The sequence below is a fragment of the Apodemus sylvaticus genome, chromosome 21, assembly GCF_947179515.1.
Source record: "Apodemus sylvaticus chromosome 21, mApoSyl1.1, whole genome shotgun sequence".
Lineage (NCBI taxonomy): Eukaryota > Metazoa > Chordata > Mammalia > Rodentia > Muridae > Apodemus > Apodemus sylvaticus.
In genome coordinates this window covers 35370132-35398093 of record NC_067492.1, presented here as the reverse complement: position 1 = coordinate 35398093, position 27962 = coordinate 35370132, and the positions used below count along the sequence as shown (strand labels likewise).

General features: G+C 49.6%; 1 protein-coding gene and 1 long non-coding RNA gene across 2 annotated transcripts; one reads left to right on the top strand and one right to left on the bottom strand.

The window, feature by feature from the left end:
* The first annotated feature begins 66 nt into the window (after positions 1-66).
* On the top strand, positions 67-25129 carry Drc7 (dynein regulatory complex subunit 7). Its single transcript, XM_052167343.1, has 18 exons — positions 67-269; positions 460-528; positions 663-837; positions 2342-2467; positions 3020-3214; positions 5786-5944; positions 6199-6417; positions 14851-14979; positions 17343-17415; positions 18141-18269; positions 18417-18545; positions 19776-19996; positions 21345-21560; positions 22112-22222; positions 22302-22412; positions 23335-23529; positions 24673-24812; positions 24896-25129. Exons 1-18 carry the CDS (start codon positions 67-69, stop codon positions 24987-24989), a joined length of 2694 nt encoding a protein of 897 aa, XP_052023303.1. The 3' UTR covers positions 24990-25129.
* A 672-nt stretch (positions 25130-25801) lies between these two features.
* On the bottom strand, positions 25802-27898 carry LOC127672154 (uncharacterized). The gene is made up of 2 exons (XR_007974834.1): positions 27668-27898; positions 25802-26141 (listed from the first exon to the last, which is right to left on the bottom strand). It is a non-coding gene; the product is annotated as an uncharacterized LOC127672154 (long non-coding RNA).
* Between the last annotated feature and the right edge of the window lie 64 nt (positions 27899-27962).

The following is a 27962-nucleotide window of genomic DNA, read 5'->3' as shown; positions in this document are numbered from 1 at the left end:
GACAACGACCATTTTCGAGCAGATTTGCTTTTTTCCCTGCAGAGATCCTCATCTCTAGCCGTCAGGATGGAGGTCCTGAGAGAGAAAGTGGAGGAGGAGGAGGAGGCCGAGCGCGAGGAAGCAGCGGAAAGGGCCGAGCGGGCTGAAAAGGTGGAGAGGGTGATAAGGCCGGCCGAAGTGAGCAAAGAGGCCATCCTGAGCCAGGACGAGCTCCGAGACCTGGAGGGGAAGCTCATGGCCATTGAGATCCCGACCCCAGCCGATCACACGTGAGTGTCCGGACTGGGGCTTCCCACCCCAGCCGGCACGGTCAGAAAGGACAAGGCATAGGAAGGACGAAGGCAGGACTGGTAGCATCTGGTCTGGGAGGGGCGCCGCAGAGGGACTGGGTTCAGTTTGAGGTTCTACTCCCAGACTGCTCCCCCTCCCTTCCCTCAGCTGTGTGACGGGGTGGGGGTGGGGCGTCGGCCTCCATTACTTTGTCTGTGTAAGAGTGAAAGTGTTAGCACTGGCAGTCTCCGCGTGGTTGTGAGTATCAAATGAAGACAAGGCAAAGTCAAAGACAGCTCAGGCACTTGGGGAGGGTTCCTGGGCGGGGTGTGTGTGGGGGGGTTGCCGAGCACGGCCTCACTCAGATCATTGCTATCTCTGCTGGGACACAGGATCGTAAGCCAGGCCCCCATTGATGTCACCAAGCTGCCTCCTTCCTACACCACCAACTCCCTGAAGGAGGAGCACCTGCTGATGGTGGCAGACAACTTCTCCCGCCAGTACAGCCACCTGTGTCCGGACCGCGTGCCTCTCTTCTTGCACCCGCTAAATGAGTGCAATGTGCCTGTGAGCCTGGGGCGTGCGGAAGGCAGAGCCGGGGCAGGAGCAGGGATGGGGGCATAATGGGGTGGGGGCGGGAGGAATGGGGAAGGGCATACCCAGTTCTACACTATCACTGGGTCAAATCACAGCTGGCCTGCGGAAGCTCCTGTGAATCAGTTCTGGCCTTTCAGGGGCTGGAGGGACATACAGACTACTGGGGAGGGGGGTGGGGGCCTTTAGGTGCAGGCCTGGGATCTGAATTGGAAGCCCAGGGCCTAACACATAGTAGGCTAGCGCCCTGCCACTGAGCTGCATCTCCAACCTTTTTAGTCTTGAGTTAAGGTGGGGTGTTCCTATGTAGCCCAGGATGCCCTTGAACTAGCTGTGGCCTTCAGCGTTGATTACTAACACATTCTAGGAGATCTTCTGTGCCTATAGGGCAGCCATAGATGGGGGAAACTGAGGCTCAGGGAGCTACCTGGGGGCCATGTGGAGGGCAGGGCCTCCTCAGCTCCACTTTGTCCTGTTGCTTGGCTCTTCCCTTGAAGGCTCGGTACCTGCTACTGGAGACCACCCTGGTCACTAGCTACCTCTGCCTAGAACCTCTGTAGGCCTCTGAAAAGGCCTCATCCTGGTTGGAGATCTGTGTCCTTTAGCCCTTTCTTACTGTAGAGCAAGCTTAGACAATGCACTTAGGGTCTTAGTCAGGGTTCTCTAGAGTCACAGAGCTTATGGAATATCTCTATACAGTAAGGGAATTTATTGGAATGATTTATAGACTGCAGTCCAACTAACCCAACAATGGGCATCTGTGAATGGGAAACCCAAGAACCTAGTAGCTGCTCAGTTCCATGAGGTCCGGTGTCTCAGTTGGGCTTCTGTATAAGCTGGAATCCTGAAGAAGTAGGTTCCAACAGATGCACTGGCAAGTGCGTGCAAACAGGCAAAGAAAAACCAACTCTTCGTTGTCCTTATGTCGGCCTCCAGCCGAAGGTGTGGCCCAGATTAAAGGTGTGTACTACCACACCTGGACTTGGAACTTGCTCTGTCCCAGGCTGGCCTTGAACTCACAGATCTGCCTGCCTCTGTCTCCTGGGATTAAAGGCATGCACTACCTTGCCTGGGCCTAAGCTTTCAGTGGCCACTATGCCTCAAGATCTGTCCATTTCTGGACTATAGTTAATTCCAGATGTAGTCAAGATGTAGTCAGGAATAGCCATAATACTTGGCCTCTCTGGGCTTGACAGGAAGGGCTTCCCCCTGCCCTTCCAGCCCAGATCCAGAGCGAGCTAGTATTATCCCCATGGGGTGATGCAAATGGATGGGTGCCTCCTCTACCACTGCCTCCTCCACTGACAAACACCAGTCCTTCCCAGCAAGAGACTGCTCCACCACTCTGAGGCCTGAGAACCAGGTCTCTTCAGGGTTCCCCCCTACCCCCAAGAATTCAATAAAGGAGACTTGGACCAGCCAGGCATGGGACCCTCCCATGCTATACAGGGTCCCTGGCAAGATCTCTCTCTTGCAGAAGTTCGTGAGCACCACCCTGAGGCCCACACTGATGCCCTACCCTGAACTCTACAACTGGGACAGCTGTGCCCAGTTTGTATCTGACTTCCTTACCATGGTTCCTCTGGTTGACCCCCTCAAGCCGGTAAGTGACAGACACCCCCTTGGTCACACAGGGCAAGCCCAGGGGCTTAGGGCAAGTCTGGGTACTAGAAGGACTTCTGAGACACCTGTGGGGGGAAATGAGGGAGAGCGAGAGCAAGCAAGCAGGAGGGGGGAGGGAGGGGAAGGGAAGGAGAGAACCACTGACCCAAGGCACATAGCAAGCCTGGTCTCTCGCCTGCTAGATTCTGCCTCAGTCTCCCTTTTTAACTTCAGGAGGGACAGCAAAGAGCTGGGGGGATACCAAGCTGCCTATAGCCTTCAACCCTATCTTTGGGCTTCTGAAAGGTTCAGTCATCTTTTCACTGAGAATGGAGGGAGAGAGAAAAGAGGGGTGAAGAAGCCATCACTGATAGAGAATGAGAAGGCAAGCCCACCAGGTCCTTAAAGTGGCAGGCACATGTAGGCTATGTGGGTCTGTTTGTGGCGTGTCCTCAAGAGGCTCTGGATGCCACAGGGGCCCTTCCCCTACAAGTGGGTGGCTGCGTGGTGAGCCGCAGGGGGACTGTCGAGCTGATGGGTGTGCTGTGTTCAGCCCACGCACTTATATTCCTCGACCACCGTGCTCAAGTGCCAGAAGGGCAACTGCTTTGACTTCAGCACCCTGCTCTGCTCCATGCTGATTGGCTCCGGCTATGATGCCTACTGTGTCAACGGCTATGGCTCCCTGGACCTGTGCCTCATGGACCTGACGAGGGAAGTGTGTCCGCTCACCGTGAAGCCCAAAGAGGTATGCCTGATGTGCGGTAGCCCAAAGAATGCACAGTCCTGGGACTGCCCATCCATCTTAGAAAACCAGGACCCCGCCCTGACCATCCTTAGAGGAAACAAGAACTGGGTCTCTGCCCCAGTCATCTTGGAGAAGCAAGTCCCCATGCAGGCTGTCCTTATACTTATGGGTTCCTGCCCCATCACCGTGCATCCGCTGCTGCTCCAGACTCCTTATTGCAAACCTTTGGTGATTTCTCTGTCCTCAGCACCACCCACAGCCCAGTTCTCCAAACTGTGCTTCCTCTTGCCTTGTCTTAGCTCAGCTTAAGACATGGTGCTCCCACTAGGAAAATTTCATAACTCAAATGGCTTCTGCCTTACAGACAACTATTACTAGCTTACCCACGTCCCCTTGCATCTGATAAAAGCCTGTCCTGTCCTTTTAATGGTGGGAAACAATGGCCAGGAGAGTGCTTGATTCTCAGCCCCCCTCCTCCCACTCAGACAGACAGACAGACAGACAGAGACAGACAAGACAAACAGCACAGAGACAGAGAAGACAGAAAGACAGGCACACACACACACACACACACACCTGTTATAGTTTCTTTTTCTTTGTTTTTTTTTTTTTTGTTTTGTTTTTTTTTGTTTTTGTTTTGGTTTTTTCGAGACAGGGTTTCTCCGTGTAGCCCTGGCTGTCCTGGAACTCACTCTGTAGTCCAGGCTGGCCTCAAATTCAGAAATTTGCCTGCCTCTGCCTCCCAAGTGCTGGGATTAAAGGTGTGCGTCACCACCGCCCGGCTGTTATAGTTTCAAGATGGAATGGAGAACGTCACCTGTGCTGGGCAAACATGCTACTCGGAACTACATCCCCAACCTGTTTAGTGAGAAAAAGTTCACGCTGGCCCCAGTGAGTGACGTCTGAGTTTTCTGTCTACTCATTAAGAAAGTGATCATCACCAAAGTTTCTGCAAACAAAAGAAGCAGTTTTCAAATTTAAAATTACGAAGTACTGAGTATGAGTGTGTGGTTATGGTTGTGGGTAATGTACATTACCCACATATGAACTTATATGTATGTTTCATGGCAGAATCACACAGACAACAACAACGAGAACAAACAACAAAAACCAAAAAAACCCAAATCTCTTTACACTTGAAAAAACACCTTACAGAGTGCACAGGAAGAACTTTCTACGTCCTGGGCGGATGCCAGGCTCAGTGACGAGAGACAGGCCCCTCTGCAGCTGAAGGGTGGAGACTCGGGGATCTGAAACACTGAACAGCAGGCCAAGAACTCTCCTGGGGCTGTGGCCCCCACCCCTTCCGGTTTTTCAAGACAGGGTTTCTCTGTCTAACAGCCCCGGCTGTCCTTGGACTTGCTTTGTAGACCAGGCCGGCCTCAAACACAGAAATCCTGCTGCCTTTGCTTCCCAAGTGATGAGATTAGTGGGACCATGGCAACAATTAGTAAGGAAAACACTTAGTTGGGGCTGGCTTACAGTTTCAGAGGTTTAGTCTATTACCATCATGATGACACACAGGTAGACATGGTGCTGGAGGAGGTGTGAGAGTTCTACATCCCAATCTGTAGGAAGCAGGGAGAGAGAGATGGAGGGAAGGAAGGAGAAAGAGACAGAGAGACAGAGACAGAGACTAGGGCCTGGCTTGAGCATTTGAACCCTCAAAGCCCAGCCCCTAGTGACACACCTCCTCCAAAAAGGCCACGCCTAACAGTGCTGATCCCTATAAGCCTATGGGGCCTATTTTCAATCAAACCACCACACAAGGGGTGGTGTAAGAGAACATTTGCTCTCTTACATTTCTTTTTCCTTCCATGGCCTCTGAGCTAACACCTCCTGACCTTCTTTTTTCAAAGGCAATGCAAAGAATCAAATTTATAAGTCAATAAGTAACGAAGGTAGAAAACTTTCTGGATGACAAACAGGTTTAATATGGGCTTGGGTTGACTCAGTGGCTACTCATGCACCCTGGGTAGTGGGCGTTATCACTCTTGGTATACAGAAAGATAAAATGGCATGCTCAAAAAGAAAATGTGGTACCATATTTTGGAGGATGGAGACTGAGGGATGGAAGCCCGCTCCAATCCCCAAGACTGGAGATTGTATTTTTTTTCACAGCTATAAGCCCGCCTCAGCAGCTCCTGGAGAGTTCTTTCCTGGGAACACATATCATTTTGTACTTAATTATATACACATGTGCATGCACATACATGTAGAAACACACACATTTCACTTTTCCTTCCTGGCCCAGAAAACTTGAACTTGGAATCTATGTATGAACTCTTCCAAGGATAACCTCTGAAAACTCTTACCCCAGACTCTCCGCCCCACGCTCTGTCTAGGATCCAGGTCAACTGGGCTGTGTGTGCGTGCTCAAATGTTCCCGAGCCTGGCTGGTGGGGAGATCCTTAGTATTCTCTGCTGTGCAGCTAGGCTTGACCTGTAAAGAGGACCTCCCACGCCATGCTTCAGGTCCCGGAGTGGGTGAGGCAGCTCCCTCTTCTGTCAGGGCCCCCGATCCCATTAAGCCTGTGAAGAGTTCGACTTTCCACTCTTGTTGGGTGACAGATAGTCAAGAAGAAAGAGAAGGCGGTGCCTAAGAAATACGCCATCAAGCCGCCCCGGGACCTGACCAGCAGGTTTGAGCAGGAGCAAGAGGAGAAGAGGTTACAGGAGATCAAAGATCTGGAGCAGAAGCGACTTAAGGAAGAGGAAGATCGCCTCCTGGTGGGTCTCCGCGGCCCTGCACCCTGTCATAGGTGGTCAAGGTGGGCCTGAGGCCTTCGCTTAAGATTCCCTAAAGCGCTCCTTACTTTTTGCCTTTCTTTGGATGAAATCTCACCCAGGGTGTCCTAAACAGTGAACCACAGATGTTGTCTCCCCCACCTACCCCCGCCATTTTAGTGGTTGAAAGCTGGAGTTCTAAGGATGTTGGAAAGAGAGTTCCCCTTAGCTCGTGGTCACCCACTTTCCCTGTGCAGGAGTTAGAGAAAGCCAAGCCTGACCCCCTGCATGGCCTGCGGGTGCACTCCTGGGTTCTGGTGCTGGCAGGAAAGCGCGAGGTGCCTGAGAGCTTCTTCATCGACCCTCTGACTGGGCGCAGCTACAGTACCAAGGATGACCACTTCCTGGGCATCGAGAGCCTCTGGAACCACAAGAACTACTGGATCAACATGCAAGACTGCTGGAACTGCTGCAAGGTGTGCCGGAGTGGGGGCGGGAGGTAGAGACCCAGGATAGGGGACCGTGGGGAGCAGGGTCCGGCCACCTACCCCACGATAGCAGGGTTCTGTGTGGTGGAGGTGCCAGAAGCCACACCCCCAGCTATCACAGACTATTGCAGCAGGATGAACTTCTCCAGTTTGCTGTGTGCATCCTTTTTAACCCGAGTGCTATTGGTTTATGAGAATGAACTCTGGGTAGAAGTGTAACATTCGTGCAGGAATGTGTGTACATCTAAAGTGCTAAACACACTGTCCACCGAAGGCTCTGTTTCCCACACCCAGAAAAAGAACGAATACAGCTCATGCCACAGGAAAACTCTTGTGTAAAATGCTTGCCACCAACCCTAATGACCTGAGTTAGATACTAGGGGCCCACATGGTGGAAGGAGAGAGCTGATTCCTGAAAGCTGTCCTATGAGCTGCATATTCACACAAACACATACACAACACACACACACACACACACACACACACACACGACACAATCCTAAGCGCACAATCTTATTAGATTGGATTGAGATAATGAACTCCCCTACTTTCTAGGACCTGTCCACTCCCATCCAGTAACCCCTCCGCCCACTAGCTCTGTGGTCCAGCAGGTGCTTATCATGTACAGGTTGATCCTCAACACTACAAAAATGAGGGGAAATTCGTCTATACAAATCAATGCCCTTCACTTAAGAAGAATACATAGGTGCACAGGGAGACATCACTGAAGGGTGGGGGTGGGGCAGGTGGCATAGGCTACGGGGGGCAAAGCCAGGGCTGACTTCCTAAAGGTCCATCAGTTTATTTAAGACAGTTCGTCAGCTGAGTCATATAGTCTGTGCCCTTCGTGGTGGATTTGTCGAGTCATGGAGATGTTTGTGAGATCTGTCCATTTTCCGTGTGCAGTGCTTTGCTCGTTTGTGTACTGTTCATTAATTCCCCGTTCTTGAACCAGAACCCATTTTCCTGGTTTAAAGTGGCATGTTTAGATCGTCTCCAGCACGGGATTATTTGGGATAGTGCTGCTGGGAACATTTCCCTACTTGCATCAGGGAACGCATACATACCTGCAGCTGGTGGATCAGGACTTATGAGAGTTGCATTTCATCTCAGTAGATTCTTCCCATTTTGCAAAACTGACTGCCTCAAAGCAGCACTCTGTGAGAGTCTGGATAGCTTTCTGCTCCTTACCAACACTCAACGTTTGCTTGGGAGAGTCTGAGGTGGGCTCTCACTCCAGGCCAGGTGGCCCTGGAGCCATGGTCTTCTGCTTTAGCATCCTGAACGCTGAGATTCCAGGTGTGCCCAGCGAGGCCAGCTTGTTTTGCCATTCAGTGGGCAGAAGGTGATGCTGTTACATTGTTTTGAAATTACATTGGCTTTTTGAAGACAGTCCTCTGACCAAGCCCCCTCAGTCAGTCAACTGGCTCTCCAGAGCAGGAGTGAGGATTAAAAAGAAAGAGACAATTAGACAAAAACTGCAGCATGACCCCAGTCAATTCTGAAACTGAGGGTGGGTTTAATAATTTCCAATGCACTTTTATACCAATTTCATTACATGCAGGTACTAAGTTCAATAGCAGTACAATGAGGAACTAGCAAGACAGTAAAGGGCTTGTCAGAATAACCAAAATGCCTGAGCCTACTTCCTTGTCCAAGCCCAAAGTCTTTCCTGAAGCCTGCTTCTCTCATTCCATCCTAAGACTAAAATTATGTCAGATTCCTGCCTAGCAGCCCATTTCCTTGTCCTTCCAGGTGGCACAGCACCCCAGTAAGGCTCTCTACAGTCCGCATATCCAGGGAGTCTAAAACCTGTTTATCAACTCTAAGAATTAGACTCTAGGGCTGTTCTATCTGCATGGTCAGTTTTAATCCTTTTCTGGGTGACTTTCTTGTGTGTGTGTGTGTGGGGGGGGGGTTGGTATTTTTCGAGACAGGGTTTCTTTGTATAGCCCTGGCTGTCGGGGAACTCACTCTGGAGACCAGGCTGGCCTCGAACTCAGAAATCCACCTGCCTCTGCCTCCCAAGTGCTGGGATTACAGGCGTGCGCCACCACTGCCAGGCCTCTGGGTGACTTTCTATAAAATCAATGTTGTTTCTTCTTTGGAGGTCATCTTGGTCTAGAGTTCTCTTTGTGGGATATTTTAAATGACACATTCAGTTTGGATAATTCATTTATTTGGCAGTGCTGGAGATGAACCCCAAACCTTGACTATTCCAGGAAGATGCTCTAGCATTGACACACACACACACACACACACACACACAGCCCAGGGCATTTATTCTTGAGTAATTTCTGGTAGTTTCTTTTTTCTTTTTTTTCTTCTTCTTTTTTTTTTTTCTGGAAAACTCAGTCCCTTTCATTTAAGTTTTCAAATTATTGCTATAAAATGTTTATAGTTCATTAGTTTTCTTTTAATATTTTAAAGACTGCTCTCAGTCTTGACACTGAAGATGTAGATATTTTTCCTCTAATGAACCTGGTTAGAGGCTTTTCAATAGTGTTGGGATTGTCAACAAGCCAGCTTTTGGTTCTGTTGATTTTTTTTCATATAGCTTTGTTTCATTTATTTCTGCTCTGATCCTAATTATTTTCTAACGCTTGTTTTCAATTTTACTGATTAGGAATGAATCTGGCTGGTTCTGTTTTGCTAGTAAAGACCTTCATTTCACTCCAGCAAGCTACTCTGGAATCCCGCACATTTCAGCAACCTGTGGACACTCTCCCCACCCCCCACGCACACTTTTTTTTTCCAGTTCAAAGTTCTCCTTTTCCTTTATCCTCTGATCCATGTGGCAAAAATGTGGTGTTGTTTCAGCCGGATGGTGGTGGCATGCCCATTTAGCACTTGGAAGGCAGAGGCAGGCAGATCTTTTGAGACCAGCCTGGTCTCCAGAGGGAGCTCCAGGAGAGCCAGGGCTACACAGAGAAGCCCTGTCTCAAAAAAAAAAAAAATAGTTTTGCTTATAGACGTGTAGATGTGTTATTTCCCAGTGATCTGTCTATTTTTTTTAAAAAGATTTATTTATTTATTATGTAAGTACACTGTAGCTATCTTCAGACACTCCAGAAGAGGGCATCAGATCTTGTTACAGATGGTTGTGAACCACCATGTGGTTGCCGGGATTTGAACTCAGGACCTTCAGAAAAGCAGTCAGTGCTCTTAACCGCTGAGCCATCTCTCCAGCCTGATCTGTCTATTTCTCAGTTTTAATCGTGTGGTTTTTAGAGAATGTTTACCACACTATCTTCTTACAGCTTGACTTTTGGTCCAGCTTATGTTGCCTCTCAACTGTTCTGTGAATTTGACTAAAATGACCATACTTTGAGGCTGACTGGATGGTTCTGTTGAGTGTCAGTCATCACAAGTCCATTGATGGTGCTCAGCTCCTCTCTGGACTTCTTCACTGTTTTTCTGTATTCTAAAGCCCTTGACATTACCCGCATACTGGATTAGAATGCTGGGTTTCTTTGTTTCTTCTATTGGTGTTGGCTTCAAATATTCTAGAAATATGTACTGTAGTGAATACACATTTAAGATGACCATAAACGGACCCTTTGTATTGTAAACGCCCATCTTTTCCCCATCCATATTTTTAATCCTGATATCTATTTACAATCAGTAAATATAGTTTCTTCAGCTTTCTTTTGGTTTATGTTGGCAAGGCTATCTTCGCCTTTTAAACAAAACTCTGTATTGTCTGTGTTTGTGTGCATTGCTAGGTCTTTGTCTCTTCTCAGCCCCTTGGTTGTGATGCTTAGACCATTTCACTGACTACGATTTTTTTTTTTGATAATCAAGTCTATAGCTATTATTTTTCTATATACCTCCTCAAATTTGAAAGAGTTTTAAATTTTTAATTGAAAATAGATTTTTAAGCTGGCAAAACTCAGGAGGCAGAGGCAGGAGGATCTCTGTGAGTTGAAAGCCAGCTTGGTCTATACAGCAAGCTCCAGGACAGCAAGGACTACATAAAAAGATTCCATCTCAAAAATAAATAGCTGGGTGGTGGTGGCACATGCCTTTAATCCCAACACTTGAGAGGCAGAGGCAGGTGGATTTCTGAATTATAGGCCAGCCTGGTCTACAGAGTGAGTTCCAGGACAACCAGGGCTACACAGAGAAACCCTGTCTCAATAAATAAATAAATAAATAAACAGATAAACAAATAAACATACAATATATTCTGATTATGGTTCCCCTCCCCTCACTCCTCTCAGATCCTGCCTACCTCCCCACTTACTCAAATCCACACCATTTCTCTTTTGCATTACAACAAACAGGCAGAAATAATAATAATAATAATAAATAGTAGTAGTAGAAGAAGAAGAAGAAAATAAAAACAAACCAGCAAAAGACAAAGCAAACAAACAAATAAGAAACGAAAAGCACAAGAAGCATACACACACACACACACACACACACATTTACATATGCAGAAATCCCATTGAAAACAGAGAGCCAGAAACTATAATTTATAAGCAAAGGGCTGGGCGGTGGTGGCGCATGCCTATAATCCCAGCACTCTGCGAGGCAGAGGCAGGCGGATTTCTGAGTCCGAGGCCAGCCTGGTCTACAGAGTGAGTTCCAGGACAGCCAGGGCTACACAGAGAAACCCTGTCTCGAAAAAAACAAATCCAAATATATATATAAGCAAAGACCTATAATGTCAAAAAGCCAAAACAACAACAACAGCAGCAAGAACAAGAAAACAAAGAGACATACAAACAAAAGGCAAAGCATTTTGAGGCCCAAAAAACTTTCCAAAAATATCATTGAGTTCATTTTGTGTTGGCCATCTACTGCTGGGCACAGGCCTGCCCTAATTGTGTGTGGGTTTTTTTTTTTTTTTTAAGATTTATTATTATATCTAAGTACATTGTAGCTGTCTTCAGACACACCAGAAGAGGGCGTCAGATCTCATTAGGAATGGTTGTGAGCCACCATATGGTTTCTGGTATTTGAACTCAGGACCTGTGGAAGAGCAGTCAGTGCTCTTAACCACTGAGCCATCTCTCCAGCCCCCTAAGTGTGGTTTGTATACCCAGTGAAATACCATTGGAAAAATCTAATTTTTCATTTGTGAGTACATGCTCCCATTTTCCGTGTGCACATATGTCTATGTTACTAAAAACCACATATGAAACGTTTTTTAGAGATAATTGGATAACTAACATACGGCAGAGATGCTGGGCAAGAATCTAGTAGGAAAAGAGATCTAGCCATCCTGGGTGACCTTACCTTTCTGTTATCATTAGTCCTTCGGTGTGGTCCATCAAAGTCTCAGTGCAGAGTCTGGGGATTCCCACCTTTTTCTTTTTGGAGGCCTCCACATTCTGATTTCTGCCCTTCAGTGCTGTGGATAAATTCCTCCTCTTCCTTTTCCTGCTCCTTCTCTTCCTTTTCCTTCTCTTCCTCCTCCTCTTCTTCCTCCCCTTCCTCCTCTTCCTCCTCCTCTTCTTCCTCCTCTTCTTCCTCCCCTTCCTTCTCTTCTTCCTCCTCTCCCTCTTCCTCTTCCTCCTCCCCCCTTTCTCTTCCTCCTCCTCTTCTTCCTCCTCTTCCTCCTCTTCTTCCTTTTCCTCTTCCCCCTCTACTCCTCTTTCTCCTTTCCTTCCTCTTCCTCTTCTCCTCTCCTTTTTCTTCTTCTTCTCTCCTCCTCCCTCATAGTCCTCTTTTCTTCCTCCCCTTCCTCCCTCTCTCCTCCTCTTTTTCTCCTCCTCTTCCTCCTCTCTGAAGGAGTCACAGACAGCCTAAGCTAGCCTTGAACTTGCTATATAATCGAGGGTGACTTTGAACTGCAGAACTGCAGATCTCCAACTCCCAAAAGCTGGGATTGCAGGCATGTGCTCTCATGCCTAGTTTATGTGGATCTGAGGATGGATTCCAGGGCCTCACACCTGTTAGGCGAGCATTTGACTAACTGAGCCACCCCTCCACCCCTCCCAGAAGCTCTTCTTAACTGCTCCAGACCCCTGCCTGGAGAAACTCTCCCCCCAACCATAATCACCTTTCACTTTTATCTTTTCATGAATCTTTGCTTCTTAATGTTCCCCCAGTAGTAGAAGGAAGCTGGGCCTCACGCACACTAGCCGAGCCCTCTACCATGGAGCTGCATCCCAGCATAGCTTCTTAATTCTTGGCCTTGATGTTTGCTTCTTCCTTTACAGCCAAGGTTGGCCTTGAACTCAACAATCCTCCTGCCTCAGTTTCCCAAATGGTGCGGGATTACAGGTCCACCATCATGCCCAGCTCTTGTGGGTGTACTTGTGGGGAAAAATGTTTAGATGTGGATTGACAGAAGAGAAATGTGGGAGTCAGGGGACGGATAACGCGGCTAACTCATGTTAGTGGGATCATTTAGCATGGCAGAGTAAGAGAAGCGCTGTGTTCGTCGCAGCCCCCGCAGTGTGCCGGGCCCTGTGCCTGGCCTAGGAGCACACAGCAGATGACACGGAGCAGATCTCCACTGCTAGGCACCTTCGTGGAAGAGAACAAGCCACTGGAATCGAACTCAGGGCTCAGGCCTCCACGTCCTGTCCATTGTTACACCCAGTGTCCCCTATTCCTGACTAGATAGCCCCCTGTTGCAATGTGTCTGTTCAAGGGATGGCTGTGGTCCCTTGGGAGCCAGGCAGGGTGACTATGTGTCCACTAGGCAGCCAGTAACTCTGAGTCTGTGAATGGAAGGAAGTTGAACGAGTGGAATAGAGAAATACCTATCTCAGCGTCCGACTTAACTCCATGCCCTGACTCCAAGGCCTCAGCCTTTGTTTCCCTCCCAGAGAAGCAATGCTCAGAATGTGCTTGTAATAGGTCCTGGGTATTTCACAAGTATTAGCTTCGTTACCTTGTATGACAGACACGCAGTCAATGAAACTTATACCACACTGCACAGATAATGCAGAGTGGCATCCCAGAAGGATAACGGCCCTTCAAAGTTGGCTGTGGTCCTTCATCCCCTCCTCAAGCCTTCAGGTCATCCTCTTGTCCAGTGCATACCACCCTGGTGCTATGGGAAGGACATTTATGCTAGGGAGGAACGAGGCCAGTACCGAGTCACCACATAAGGGTCTGGGAGAAGACACCATGACACTAGCCAGTATGGACACTGCTAAAAATAGCACTGGGGCTTGGTTCCCTCTGAGAGTCTTGCACTGGCATTGGGGGTTTGGGGAATGGGGCAGCATCCTCATAGAGGCTGCCTGGTACGAGTGCCCTGGGAGCACGGGGTGGAGCCACTGGCCATCCATTCTGTAGGGACAGAACTTGGCGTTGAAACAACAAAGCGTGTGTAACCGCTGCTTGACACTTATAAAAGTGACAGGCCTTAGCAAAGAGTAAATGATATGCGACCGTCCATGCAGGTCTCTATTCCCAGTCACCGCTGTATCCAGAAGCCCTCCTCCCCTCCCTTCCTTTCCTCTGCTGTGTCTACCTCTCTGTCCCCACTACCAGGAAGGGCACAACACACAGGAGGCCTCTCGGGACACGACAGGACAGTGAACACGGGACCAGGGCTACCTCCCAATGGCTGGATGCTCAGTCTCCTTAGAGCAGCTTTTCTTCAGGCTTTGCTGTCCCGTGGAGCATGTCACCTTGGGAGAGCAGGTAGAGGGGACCCCTGTCCCCTTAGTAGGCACCTGAACCTACAACCAGAAAGTACTGTAGACTAGGAACTTACAAGAACAAAAATTCTTTGATTTATACTTCTGGAGACAGGACAGCCAGGACTGAGGTCCTGGTAGGGCTGGTCCTTTCTGAGATCTCCTGTATCCTCCCGAGTCCTGAGTAGCACTTGGCTCAAGCCGGGGGTTGGGAGTGGCGCACGCCTGTAATCCCAGCACTCTGGGAGGCAGAGGCAGATGGATTTCTGAGTTCGAGGCCAGCCTGGTCTACAGAGTTCCAGGACAGCCAGGACTATACAGAGAAACCCTGTCTCAAAAAAACCAAATCCAAATAAACCAAAAAAAAAACAAAAAAAACAAAAACAAAAACAAAAACCACAAAAATAAAAAGAGTAGCACTCCGTTCCTGGTTCCTGGCTCCTGGCTCCCTGGCTGGGAGAAAATAAAAACAAAACAAGGAAAAAACAAGGAGGCTCACCTTAAACTAGCCATTTCCTGCTCAGAAATGCTTTGAAGTGCCGTACAATTGTCTTCCCGTAAGACTGTCCCCAGCAGGGAGCACTGATGAGTCTCTTTTGGACATGCTGTAGGATTTCTTCCTTGGGAAATGGGATGAGAGCGGTGCCTCAGTTTCCCTGAGGAGATGAAGAATGTGGCTGGACTTTTAGAGACTGGTTGGAGCTGACATTCTGCACAGCCCCCCGATGGCCTCGGGGAATAGCCACTGCTCCTTAGGAGCAGGCACAGTCATGGGATCCAGGGGGGACACTCAGTTGGTTTCCCCCTCCATCAGGACTTGATCTTCGACCTGGGAGACCCTGTGAGATGGGAGTACATGCTCTTGGGGACCGACAAGCCTCACCTGTCCTTGACTGAGGAGGATGACGAAGGGCTAGATGATGATGACGATGTGGACGATCTGGTGAGTCTGCTAGCATGGGGGTGGGGTGGGGCGGGGCGGGGCGGGGGTCTTCACCCTGTTTTGCATCGGCAGCTTGAGAGACATCCCTGCAAACATGTGCATGCATGGGGGCTCCAAATGTATCTGTCATACATGCTTCAAAGCAGAGGAGTCTGTAGAATTCTTGTTTTGCAGATGGGTAAACAGAGGCCTAGGCATATCCAGTGACCATCCCAGAACCTCTCAGTGGGTTAGCAGTAGGTTAGGGGACTGACAGTACTTGAATACAGTCTCTCCTGATCTCCAGAAGATCTCTAGATCTCCTTGATCTGGAGCCCTGATCAAGAGTTGGACTGTTCCTTAGAGAGACCATGTCTTTGGAGTGGGAGCCCCAGGGTCCACTCTGCTAGCTTCTCCTTAGTCACTGGCCTGGGGTATCCCCTCATCAGCCTTCTCTGTCTGTCCTCTTTCAACAAGGGGTGTGTGGTGGTGATGGGGTACTTCATTTATGGGGTCCTGTGTGAGAAAGGAGCGACTAGGAGGCAAATTCCCCTTGCTTTAGGAATCTTCCATGTCTCCTTTACATGTAAAACTAGGGTGAGGGTCACAGTCTTTGTTTGGTATCCATAGCAACAATAACAGTATCAGTCGACTAGCATTGCCATAAGGGAGTATTACAAACCGGAAGTCCCACACTCCCAGAGGCTAGAAATTCGGGATCAAAGGTTCTGGCAGGGCTGGTTTCTTCCAAGATGAATGATGGTTTACTGATGGCCACGAGCACTGTAGTTTTATCTGCCCCTCTCTCTATGAATCTTTGTCCCATAAGAACACTTAGCATGTTGGGTTTTTTTTTGCTTTTGTTTTTTGTTTGTTTTTTTGAGACAGGGTTTCTGAATAGCCCTGGCTGTCCTGAAACTCACTCTGTAGACCAGACTCAGAAATCTGCCTGCCTCTACCTCCCAAGTAGTGGGATTAAAAGCATGCGCCACCACTGCCCAGCCACTTAGCATATTATAATAGGACCACCTGAAGACCCAATTTAGACTACTTTGCCTTACCTGTACAGACCTTATTTCCAAATGCAACTGGATTCATAGGTATGGGGGGTGGGGGGCTTTAGCATATGATTTTAGAGGTGGGTTGAGCAAGCCCATATCAACAGGCAACACTGCGGGGACAGGTTCTGTTTCTGGTGCGGAATCTTAGTTCACTCCTTCAAATCTCTGCTTCCTGGGTAGCTGAGGACAACTTAATACACAGCATGGCAAAATGAGACACCAAAGGAACCAGCCACTAAGTGAGAGAGCTAGGAGCCAAACCCAACATTCTGGCTGCATATCTGGGTTCTCTGTGGTGATTATTCAGCTCTGAGGGCTGCCTAAGAATGACTGAGACCACCCTGTTATCCCGATCCTCTGTTCTGAGCACTGGTGTCCCTGCTGGCTGTAGGGCATAGACCAGCAATATGCACCCTTAAACCTAGGAGCGCCGGGCGGTGGTGGCGCACTCCTGTAATCCCAGCACTCTGGGAGGCAGAGGCAGGCAGATCTCTAAATTCGAGGCCAGCCTGGTCTACAGAGTGAGTTCCAGGACAGCCAGGGCTACACAGAGAAACCCTGTCTCGAAAAAAAAAAAAAAATCCAAACCCAGGAGCCTGCTCCTCCTGGAAGCCCTGTCACATCCCTGGAATGAGAATCCTGGTCCCGCCCACTTTGGACAGACACATCCGGAGAGCCAGCACTCAGTTGGAGGGCCAGACCTGGGATTCCTGGGCTGTCTCAAAAAAAGTTGTTATTGCCTCGGCTGTCTGATCACCTTGTGCGATCTCAAAAGAAGTCACAATTAGATGAACAAGCATCCAAGGTCTGAGCATTGTGGCAAAAGTACACACACAGAAAATCTTGAGCTTGGTTTGAGGATCATTTGTTTAGACCAGGTCTTATTTCAGAGACCAGGGAAGAACAGCCATGCAGGGCCCAAGATTTATCCACAACATCCATTAGTCTTCCCAAGAAGCCCAGTTAACAGCTAAGGAAAGCTAGGCTTAGAGTGGATGAAAAACTTCCCCAGCCCTCCTTGCCTGGTGCTAGGTGTAGTCAAAGGTTTAGCTCCCTCTGACTCAGGATCCTCTCTTTAAGTAGCCATAATGGCTGTAGGTGGGGTATGAGAGCAGGTGCTACCATCTTAGACCAGGCAAGTAGGGAATAGGGGTCCGCCCAAACCTACTCCTCTCCTCCCCATCTGGGATCATCTTCCGACTTCTTGCTCTTCCGGAGAAACTGAGGGTTCCCTTAGAAAGTCTGGGTCTGGGGTAGGGGGACAGAACTGTGCCATGGCCTCTGCTCCAAGGCCCTGGCCAGCGACCACCCCTTTCCTCACAGGGCAAAGAAGAGGAGGATAAGAGCTTTGACATGCCATCTTCGTGGGTCTCCCAGATTGAGATCACCCCAGAAGGTCTCTGTCATTCACTGGTTCTCAGCTCTGCAGAGAAGCCATCGAGGCTTCCTGGGCCCTTCTTTCCACCCCTCTCAACACCCTGCCTACTCTGTGCTGACTCTACCTGTCACACACTGTACGGTTAACATCATGAACACCAAAGTCCGGGACGTGGCCTCCCCTTCCCCAGATCCCCTGTTCAGAGGAGGCCACGGACAGAACAGTTAGTAGATACTACTAACAAGGCTAGGCCACAGGAAAAAGAGAGTGGGTTATCTTTTGCCCAATGTCTACCATATATACCCATTTGGAAATGCCTAGACTCAGGAGAAGGGCATAGGCTGTTCCAGCAGGTGGCAAAGTGCTACAGAAGTGGTCATGAACCCAGGGGTAGGAGCACCCACTTCGTCCTAGATAAGGGATGAAGGCAAAATGGGTCCTAAGAAGTAGCAGTCATTGGGGCTGGGTTGTGAAGGATCAGATGTCATTCTAGCACGTCGTTCTCAGTGGTGAAGGCCTGGCAGGGGAAAGGAGTGGCTGGATCACAGATATGATTCTCGGGTAGCTCTGGGATGCTGGCTGGCCCAAGAATACTTGGGAAGAGTTGAAGCCAGCACTGGTGAGTATTTTCTTCCTCCTTGGAGCTGGTTCTGGGCCTCGAGGCACTTTATAGGCAATGCAGACCATGGACGAGCATCCAGGATGAGTGGGAGGAAAGACCCCTGCTCCCTCTACATCCACAGAGTTCGAGACCCGCTGCCCCAGTGGAAAAAAAGTGATACAGTACAAGAAGGCACAGCTGGAGAAGTGGTCCCCATACCTCAACAATAATGGCCTGGTGTGTCGCCTCACCACCTACGAGGACCTACAGTGTAAGGCACTTTGTGGGGCACGGAATGGGGGAACAAGCAAATGCTGTGCTTGGTGACCAGGGGTAAATCACTTCCATTTTTTTAGTGTCTGTGGCAGAGGCCAGAGGAGCTGGTCTGTCTGTGGCAACCATCTCTGTGTCCCCACAGGCACAAAGGTTCTGGAGATAAAGGAATGGTACCAGAACCGGGAGGACATGCTGGAGCTGAAGCACATAAACAAGACGACAGGCCTGCACGTGGACTACTTCAAGCCAGGCCATCCCCAAGCTCTGTGTGGTGTGTGGATCCCATTGCTGGGCAGGCCAAGAGCCTTGGGCAGGGGGGGTGTTTACATATGATGACACCAATGGGATGAACCAATCCTAGGTCTCACGGAGGTTCTTGGGTGGCAAGCATGGACATTACCTCTACTCTGTAAGATAAGGTGGTGTGCAGGCAGCTGAGAAAGCTCAGAAAGGAAGACACGGTGACCATCAGCTCTCTAGGGAAGTCAAAGCCAGGGCCACACGCTGTGGTTCTGTGCCTCGGATCAGGCCAGAATTGCCACCAGAGGGCACATGATATGGGTCATGTGTAAAGGACCTAAGAACTTTGGGCAGTAAAGCCAACCAGCACCACCAAAGAGGCAAATACAGGAGCAGAGTGACCACTATGCTAGGCTATGACTATGGCTAGGAGTCCATGGGGTCGGGAAGAAGGGCAAGAAAGAATGTGTCTCCTGACATCCAGATCCTACGCCAGACTTCAGCAGAGAAAGGTCTGGAGCCAACACACACATGGAAAGACACCGACCACATTTGGGAGTTGCAATTGTCAAGATTAAACCAAGAAGGGACCATGCCACAACCTTTGTGTGGGCAAATTAACCTGATGTGTGTGCTGGGGTAGAAAGCGGCAGAAAAGCTGGGCGGTGGTGGCACACGCCTTTAATCCCAGCACTTGGGAGGCAGAGGCAGGCAGATTTCTGAGTTTGAGGCCAGCCTGGTCTACAGAGTGAGTTCCAGGAAAGCCAGGGCTACACAGAGAAATCCTGTCTCGAAGAAAAAAAAAAAGCAGCAGAAAGTTGTTCCCTACTGATATCAGCAGGTCGCTCTTTCCTTAAGAATAGTTGAGCTAAATGTGTTAATAATATGGAGATGTAGCTCAGTAGTAGAACATGTGCTTAGCATGCCTGATGCCCCGTGTTCCATCTCTAAACAGCAACATTAATGGCCTTAAAATGTGAGCACATCTTGACCCAGTAATTCCCCTGCTGAGAATATGTTCTTAGCAAAAGCTGAGCAAGAACAATAAATGTATGCTATAGTCGTTCATCATATTGTTGTTTATAAAAACAAAAAATTAGACGTAACCGTAATGCCCAGAAAGTAGGGGTTGGGTACGGGACTGATACTCATGTGTACTTCAGAGCACCCCTCCCCCTGGGTCTGGGATTGGGTCACAGAGCCAGCTGCTCTTGATGCTCACCCAGCCCCTGCCCGTCCCCTCCTGCCCCGCCTCCCCCAGTGCACTCATACAAGTCTATGCTGCCTGAGATGGACCGCGTCATGGAGTTCTATAAAATGATCCGCGTGGACGGCCTGGTGAAGCGGGAGGAGACGCCCATGACAATGACGGAGTACTATCAAGGGCGCTCAGACTTCCTCTCCTATCGACACATCAATTTTGGACCCAGGGTCAAGAAGCTCACCCAGAACAGTGCGGAGTCCAACCCGAGGCCCATGGTGGTGAGAGCACAGGCGGGCTGAGGGCTGCCCGCCCGCTCTGGCAGATAGAGGATCAGGGAAGCCCTGCCCCTGGGATGGTTATTAATGCCTGTGATTTTGCCAGGATTCTAAATATGAAACAACTATGTTAACAAATTCAGACCCCTGAGCTTGTTAGGGGTAAGCTGTGTCCCCAGCCACTAAACAAAGAAGCACAGTTTGCTCGTTATAATGAACAAATACACGTGTAATAACTAGAAATATGGGAAACTAAAGAAACTTAAAAATATCTCAAATGACCTCTCTCCAACATTTCTGTGGGCTAGCAGGTTTGCTCCTAGCTGGACAATTAATCCCGGCTTGAGAGGTGGTAGGTAGCTGAAGGGAGGAGAGGCCAAGCCACCCTCTGCTACGTGGTGAGTCCGAGGCTGAGCCACGTGAAATCCCATCTCAGTGAGCCGAGTACTTAGCTCACTCAGTAAACAGTTTGCTTTGTAAGCACGAAGACCTGGGTTTGATCCCCAGCACCCATGAAAACAGCCTGGCACTGTGACTGGCATCTGTAATGCCAGCACCAGGGAGGCAAACGTGGGGTTTTTTGATCTGCCAGTCAAGCCACCAGTGAGGTCCAGGTTCAAGTGAGGCCAAGTTTTGAGACAGAAACCCTGTCTCAAAAAACAAACAGGCGAGCAATTAAGAAAGACCATTTCACCAGGCGGTGGTGGCACACACCTGTAATCCCAGCACTTGGGAGGCAGAGGCAGGCAGATTTCTGAGTTGGAGGCCAGCCTGGTCTACAAAATGAGTTCCAGGACAGCCAGGGCTACACAGAGAAACCCTGTCTCAGAAAAACAGAAAGAAAAAAAAGAAAGACCATGTCAATCTCTGGTCACCACACAAATGTGTGTATGCGCATGCACAATTTTTAGTGAGAGTCTTTTAAATTTTATTGCGATCTGGGGTGAGGGTTAGAATACCTATTTTCAACCACTTTGCCTCAAATTGAGCTTTGTTTCCTCTAAGATGCTACAAAGTTCTTGGCCGTTGAACTTCCTGGCCACACACCAAAGATGCTCCTTTCCATAGTAAGGGGTATCTGATAATGGGTCAGGCTTTCTGGGGAGGTGGACCGCTCCCCACCTGTAGAAGCAGACAAGTAGAGTTTTATGGAGGAAACTGGAGAAAGGCCCAACATCACGTGAAGCTGGGTCCTGAGAACCCACGGGGGTCATAGAATCCATTGTCTAGCAGAAAGGACCGATCAACAACTCGCACCCCTGGACTCCTGGGTCTTGAGAGTCCTTCCCTCCTGCCCACAGAGCATGCGCAGAAACCCCCCTTCCCTCCTCTGCGTGTTCTGGCCACACAGAAAATCACAGAGCGGTTCTTCCGGAATCCAGCGAAACTGGCGGATGAGGATGTGGCAGAGCGGGTGTTTCTGATAGCAGAGGAGCGCATCCAGCTTCGCTACCATTGCCGCGACGACTACATCACCGCATCCAAGCGGGAGTTCTTGCGGCGCACGGAGGTGGACAGCAAGGGCAACAAAATCATCATGACACCAGACATGTGCATCAGCTACGAGGTGGGTCGGTGACTGCATGGCACACTGGGTGGTTGGGGTGGCCCATCCTAAAAACTGCCTGCAAGCATCCTCTGGTAACTGGAGAAACCCTAAGTGGATCCCCTGTTAAGACTACTCTGGGAAACCCATCACTGTCCCTGGGAATATGCAAATCTGAAGATCTTTCCCTTGCAGCTGCTCTGAAAATCATCCCATTTCCACCAAAATGAAAACCCAGATGGCTGAGACTTTCTCATGGTCCCTACCTGCACTTCTGGGGAACCTAGACCCCAGATCCCATGGACCTCTCCTGAAGGTGGCATAAGGATATTCTTATGCCCTAGAATCAATGGTCTTATCTTCCTATTCTAATAGCATAATTGTAAGCCCCTCTGCATCTTTCTTTGGCCCCTCTTTGTTTCTATGTTTTTGTAGAGAAGGATCCTGGGGTCTGGAGAGGCTAAGGACCTTGCTTGAGGTCACACAGCTAGAAAGGGGGAGTAGATTTAAACCAAGTGGTCCCCAGGCCTGCCCCGGTGCAGCCTCTCTGTCACTGCTGGTTCCGGTCTCAGGTCGAGCCGATGGAGCACACCAAGAAACTCCTCTACCAGTACGAGACCATGATTCACCTGAAGAATGAAGAAAAGCTGTCCCGACATCAGGCCTGGGAGTCAGAGCTGGAGGTGAGGTCCCACCAGACAGCAGAGGTGGCGGGGAGAGAGGGGCCTTCATGACGGACATCCTCCATGATGTCCGATCAAGGTGCTGGAGATCTTGAAGCTTCGTGAAGAGGAGGAGGAGGCTCATGCGCTGACCATCTCTATCTACGACACCAAGCGCAACGAGAAGAGCAAAGAATACCGGGAGGCTATGGTGAGCCTCCCAGCTTTCCCCAGGTCTCCTTCCCGGGAGCCATGCCTCCGGGGTAGGGCGGCGATGGGAACCCTTTGTAAGGGATGAAGCCGCTGGGGAGGTCAGGTGAGTATTCTTTGACTATCACCTGCCAAACTGACTGTGTTGATGTGTCACCCCCAAAGAGCACTTAAGATCCAGGCTGGGGGTATTTACCCAGGGCTGTGGACAAATCAAAGTCTCTACCTTGTGTGGAGAAAGAATGAGGACTACACGTCCAACTCTACTAGGACTTTCACTGAGACTGTGACCTCCTGAGCCAGAGCCCAGCCAACTGACTCAGGTGCTCAACCTGGAGTTGAACACCAGGACTCGGCAATGCAGAGCTTTGGCTTTACCCGCTCCCCCATGTAGGAAGACTAGTTTCCGTTCCCAGGCTTGATGCTAAATCTTCTTCACCAAGCAGTGCAGATCTTTAAAGTAGTTTGGAGTTGGCCTGGCAAGGCTGGACTTTGGAATGTTCTTGGATCCATAGGAAAGGGTAACAGCCCATGTCTCCATGGTCTCTGGCTCCCATGTGCCCCATGTAAGGCCGGCCTTACGGGCAAAAGAGGAACCTGGGAGCTCAGAATCATTGCTAACCTTCTTCCATTCGCTGTAAGTACCTGCTTTGGACTGGCAGGCCTGGGCTTTAGTGCTTTCCAGAACTGAGCTGGTCTGTTTTCAGAGGCGAAAACTAAGGCTCAGACTGATTGATGAATTTGTGTCAGAAACAGGAATTACATGTCAGAAAGGGATAAGCACGAATGAAGAGGCAATCAGGTCTCACAGGGACCCTGGGACCTGGATTTAGGGCCTGGCTTTGTACTGTTGCCCAATGGACTCAGCTGCTCCCGAGGTCTCCTGGATGTCCCACTCTTTCAGCTGTTTCCCTGGCCCACAGGAGCGTGTCCTGCATGAGGAGCACCTGCGGCAGGTGGAGGCCCAGCTGGACTACCTGGCCCCGTTCCTGGCACAGCTCCCTCCAGGCGAGAAGCTGACACGGTGGCAGGCGGTACGCCTCAAGGACGAGTGTCTCAGCGACTTCAAGCAGAGGCTCATAGACAAGGCTAACCTCATCCAGGCTCGCTTTGAGAAGGTGTGGCCAGGGGGCCAGGCAGGGGAGGTGACCTCACCATCCTCAGTCAGAAAAGGGACCTGAGGTTTTTGCTCAGTGCCTCATGGATCCGAGGGTGACAGATGAGCAGATGAGAGTGTGTCTGTAATCGGGGCTTCCAAACACCAGATGTCCTCTTCCTCCTTTGTTATTAGATGAGTGGATGGATGGTGGGTAGCTGGGTAAATGGATGAGTGGATGGATGGGTTACTAGGTGGGGGTGGGGTTGGGTACAGTTGGATGTCCGGTGAGGATTAGGGGTAGAGTGTAGGTGGATGGATGGATAAATGGATGGGTAACTAAGATGGGCAGACAGAGGGATAGAAGAGTGGATGGATGGGTTTGTGAAACAATGGACGGTTGAATGGTGCATTATAAATAATAGCTCCTAGTCCTAGCCCCATTTCTGTGAGACAAGTGAGGGGCAAACCATGTGGTCCCCATGCAGTGTCTTGGTTTGCACAGAGAAGAGCAGAGTGGAATGGGGGCACAATAACCCTTATTTTTAGAGACGAGCTGCTGGGGGCTCTGAGCGCATCCGCAACCTGCCTAGATCATGTAGCTATTTTGTGTGTATGGGTGTTTTGTCTGCACGTGTGAATGTATACCTCACAGACTAGATGAGAGGTCATCACATCTCCTGGGTCTGGAGTTTCAGGTGATTCTGAGCCTCCATGTGAGTTTTGGGAATTTAATCCCAGTCCTCTGGAGAGCAAGCAGAACTGCTTTGTTTTTTTGAGGTAGGGTCTCACTCTATAGCCTTCGCTGGCCTGGAACTTGCTATGTAGACCAGACTGGCCTTAAACTCACATAGATCCATCTGCCTCTGCCTAAAGAGAGCTGGGATTAAAGGTGTGCACCACTACACCCAACTGTTTTAATTTTGTATATGAGCTGCTAGGGGTGGAACCCAGGGCTAAACCACACCCCCAGCTCTGACTGGCTGTTTTGGCCCTGTTCTGGCACATGCTGCCCTTCAAATCATGACCACAGCAGTTCCCACCCAAGATATTTTGTGATGCTCTAACTCTGTCCCTTTCCTGGGCTGCCTGGTGATCACTGGGCCTACAGCCTGGCTGCAGATCCGTTCACACAACCCCCATGCTCGTCTCTGTATGCTTCCAGGAGACCCAGGAGCTGCAGAAGAAGCAGCAATGGTACCAGGAGAACCAGGTGACCCTGACGCCGGAGGATGAGGACCTGTACCTCAGTTTCTGCTCTCAGGCCATGTTCCGCATCCGGATCTTGGAACAGCGGCTCAATCGGTAAGGGGCAGGGCCAGGAGGACCCCTGGGAGCACTCCGAGAGCTCGGACATCTCTCACCACCTTCTTGTTCACTCTGCTCAGGCACAAAGAGCTGGCTCCACTGAAGTACCTGGCACTGGAGGAAAAGCTCTACAAGGACCCACGCTTGATAGACTTCGTCAAAGTCTTTGTTTGATGGTCCCTCACGGGACTGCGGCAGACCCTGCCAGAGAATGGAGTTCCCCCTTCTCCCCAGCCATTGTGATCCTATACCAGCCTCACTGCCACACTACCTCCCTGGCCCTCATAGCCTCCCTCAAATAAACACACTTCCTATTTGCCATTAATACCTCAGTGTTTATAAGCTCCAGGCCACACCACCCGGAGTCTTTCTCCATCATCTGCTCTGCAGGACTATCAAGTGTTCAGCAATCCAGATGGTTCCACAGCCGCCTGCCGACATCTGGTAGGAGCTCAATGGTGGGCCAGCTCATAAAGTGACAGCAGCCTAGCTACGGAGCATACCCCAGGACCGGGCGGCTTGATATTAGAGGACAAGGGACAGAACCCGAGTTCCTCTTCCATTTACCACCTCTAAAATGGGGCTGGTGACGTTTCCTAAAATAAGTCTTAAAAGGCAGAGAAAATTGGGTATAGTAGCGCATGCCTGCAATCCCAGCAGGAGGTAGAGGCAGAAGGATTGGAGTTCAAGATCTGTCTCAACTGCATAGGGAATTTGAGGACAGCTTGGGCCACATGAGGCTCCTCTGTCTTTAAAAAAACAATAAGGGCTGGTAAGATGGCTCAGGGGTTAAGAGCACTGACTGCTCTTCCAGAGGTCATGAGTTCAAATCCCAGCAACCACATGGTGGCTCACAACTACCCATAATGAGAAACATATTAAAAAAAAACAAACAAAAAACCTATGGGCCAGAGTGAGTTGGGCTGGAGCAAGAGGGAGAAGGGAAGGGGGAAAAACAATATTAAAAACAAAAACAAAACAAAAACAAAAGTAAAGAAAACATTGTCAGTAATCTCAAGAGCATGACAGAGCCATGGCAGGTCTCAGTAGCTGTGGTTGCCTGTAGAGCCTGGACCAGTGACCAGGCAATTGGGGTTAAGGAAGGGAAGGATTCATGGGACCCTGTCCCTTCTTGTTGAACTGCTGGCTACTGCTGATTTCTCATGGTGGGGCAGCCATAGTCTTCACTCAAAGATGAGCTTCAGTGCACAGATCCAAACCCATGGTTAAAACCAGGGGCTCACGCCAGATGTGGCAGCCCATGCCTTTAATCCCAGCTCTTGATCTCTGTCCGTCCAAGGCCAGCCTGATCTACAAAGTGAGATCCTGTTAGAGAAGGAGGAGAGAAGAGAGGAAGGGTAGTGGAACAGAGATCCAAGAGACATAAATCGGATGATCTTGCATGAGTCCAATATGCCAAGAATGCAGAATCTTGCCTGGTTCCTATAAAGATACTGTGCCCCCTCCATGTGTGGTGTGTGTGTGTGTGTGTGTGTACACAAGTCCCATTGTATTACTACGCATTCTGCTCTGACATTCTTCATCCTATGCCCCTGAGTCAGGTAGTTAGGGTGGCAACCAGCAATCCCTAGCAATCTGCTCCCTATAGCATTGCTTACAGGCACACTTGCAGCCATGCCCGGATTTTTTACGTGGGTAGTGAGGATTTGAAGTCAGGTCTTCATTCTTACACTGCAATCACTCTTATCCACTGAGCCAGGCCATTTCTCTTGCTCCCATGTACTTTTTATTTCCAGTGCTGGGGATTGAACCTAGTGCCTCCTGCATTCTAGTCAAGGCTCTCTATCACTGAGCTACATGTGTATTGGAGATGATGACAGTCATTTTAATATAGTCTGCATGTTAGAGGATTAAGTTATTTTAGGGGTGGTGACACTGGTTATGTGACTAAGGGCCCGTAAAGAACTTCATGTTCAGTGTTACTATGACTGAAAATGTCTTGTTATCTGTCATATTCAAATAATTGTAAAAGCAAAGGAGATAAGGCAAAATGTGTCAAAATGAAGAATTTGACTTTTGTTTTCTTTTTAAATAAAAACTTGAGGGAACAACAAACTACAAAGTTTTGATCAAATGTTATTCTCCAAATCCAGGTCTCTTAATAATTATCAATTTCTACTCAGGGCCGACTTCCCAGAAGGCCGGTGGATGGTTTTTGTTCCTGTAGAGGTTTTGCATTTAATAGGGACTTTGCATGCCTTGACTTTAAGAACAAAGGTCCAAGTCCTGAGTCTGTTCTTCCAGATGGCTAGTCTTTTTTACCACTGCATCTGTTTCCTCATCTATAAATGGGGAATTCCTCCCGTTCAGGGCTGTGTGGAGCAGAATGCCAGATGCCGCAGCCAGGACCAGAGGGGAATGAGTGTAGGACAGACCAGAGTTAAAGGTTATTTCTGCAATGGACTGGGACCGAGTTCCTCAGTGAGGCCCCCCCCCCGCCCCCACTCATGGTGGGTTTTGCAGCCTGTCCCCGATCCCAACCTGCCTGTCGCGTCTCAGACATTAGCCTTTCTCCGGTTCCTTAGTTTTATAGTTCCCGCCCGCACGCGAGCAGACACAGGCCTACTACTCATCCCACTGTGATCTTAAGGAAGCACTCCTGGGGTCGACTCCACTTGTAATCAAGCTCTGTTTCCCTCGAGGTCAGTGAACTCAAGGAGATGTGTGGATCTACCCTGGATCTACCGTGCGGATCCACACTCACAGGTGAGTGCGAGAGTCCCGGCGGCCCTGTTCCAATATGGAAGATCTGCAACTTCATACCGCTCTAGAAGTCCCCTTCCCATTGGTTAAAATTGAGGAGTCAGAGTTGGTTCTCCAATAATACTCACGTTCATTGGTCGATCCGGAGCTGTTGCTGAAGTGATTGGTGCAGCCGCCGTCGGGTGTGGCTCGCGGATTTTTTAAACAGAACCGGGTTCCAGGAAATGAAGGAAAAGGGCGGAAAAACCCAGCCTGGCTGGGGGCGGGACTAAGAACACAGAAGCCCGTATTGGTTCTTCTGGGACCTAAGGGCGGTCCGTAAGCGCGTCTTTCTCGTGATTAGTCTGAGTCGGAGAAAGGAGGCGGGTAGTTACGTACATCGGCAGAAGCGTTTGCTTCTATTGGTCAACTCCAGAGGAAGGC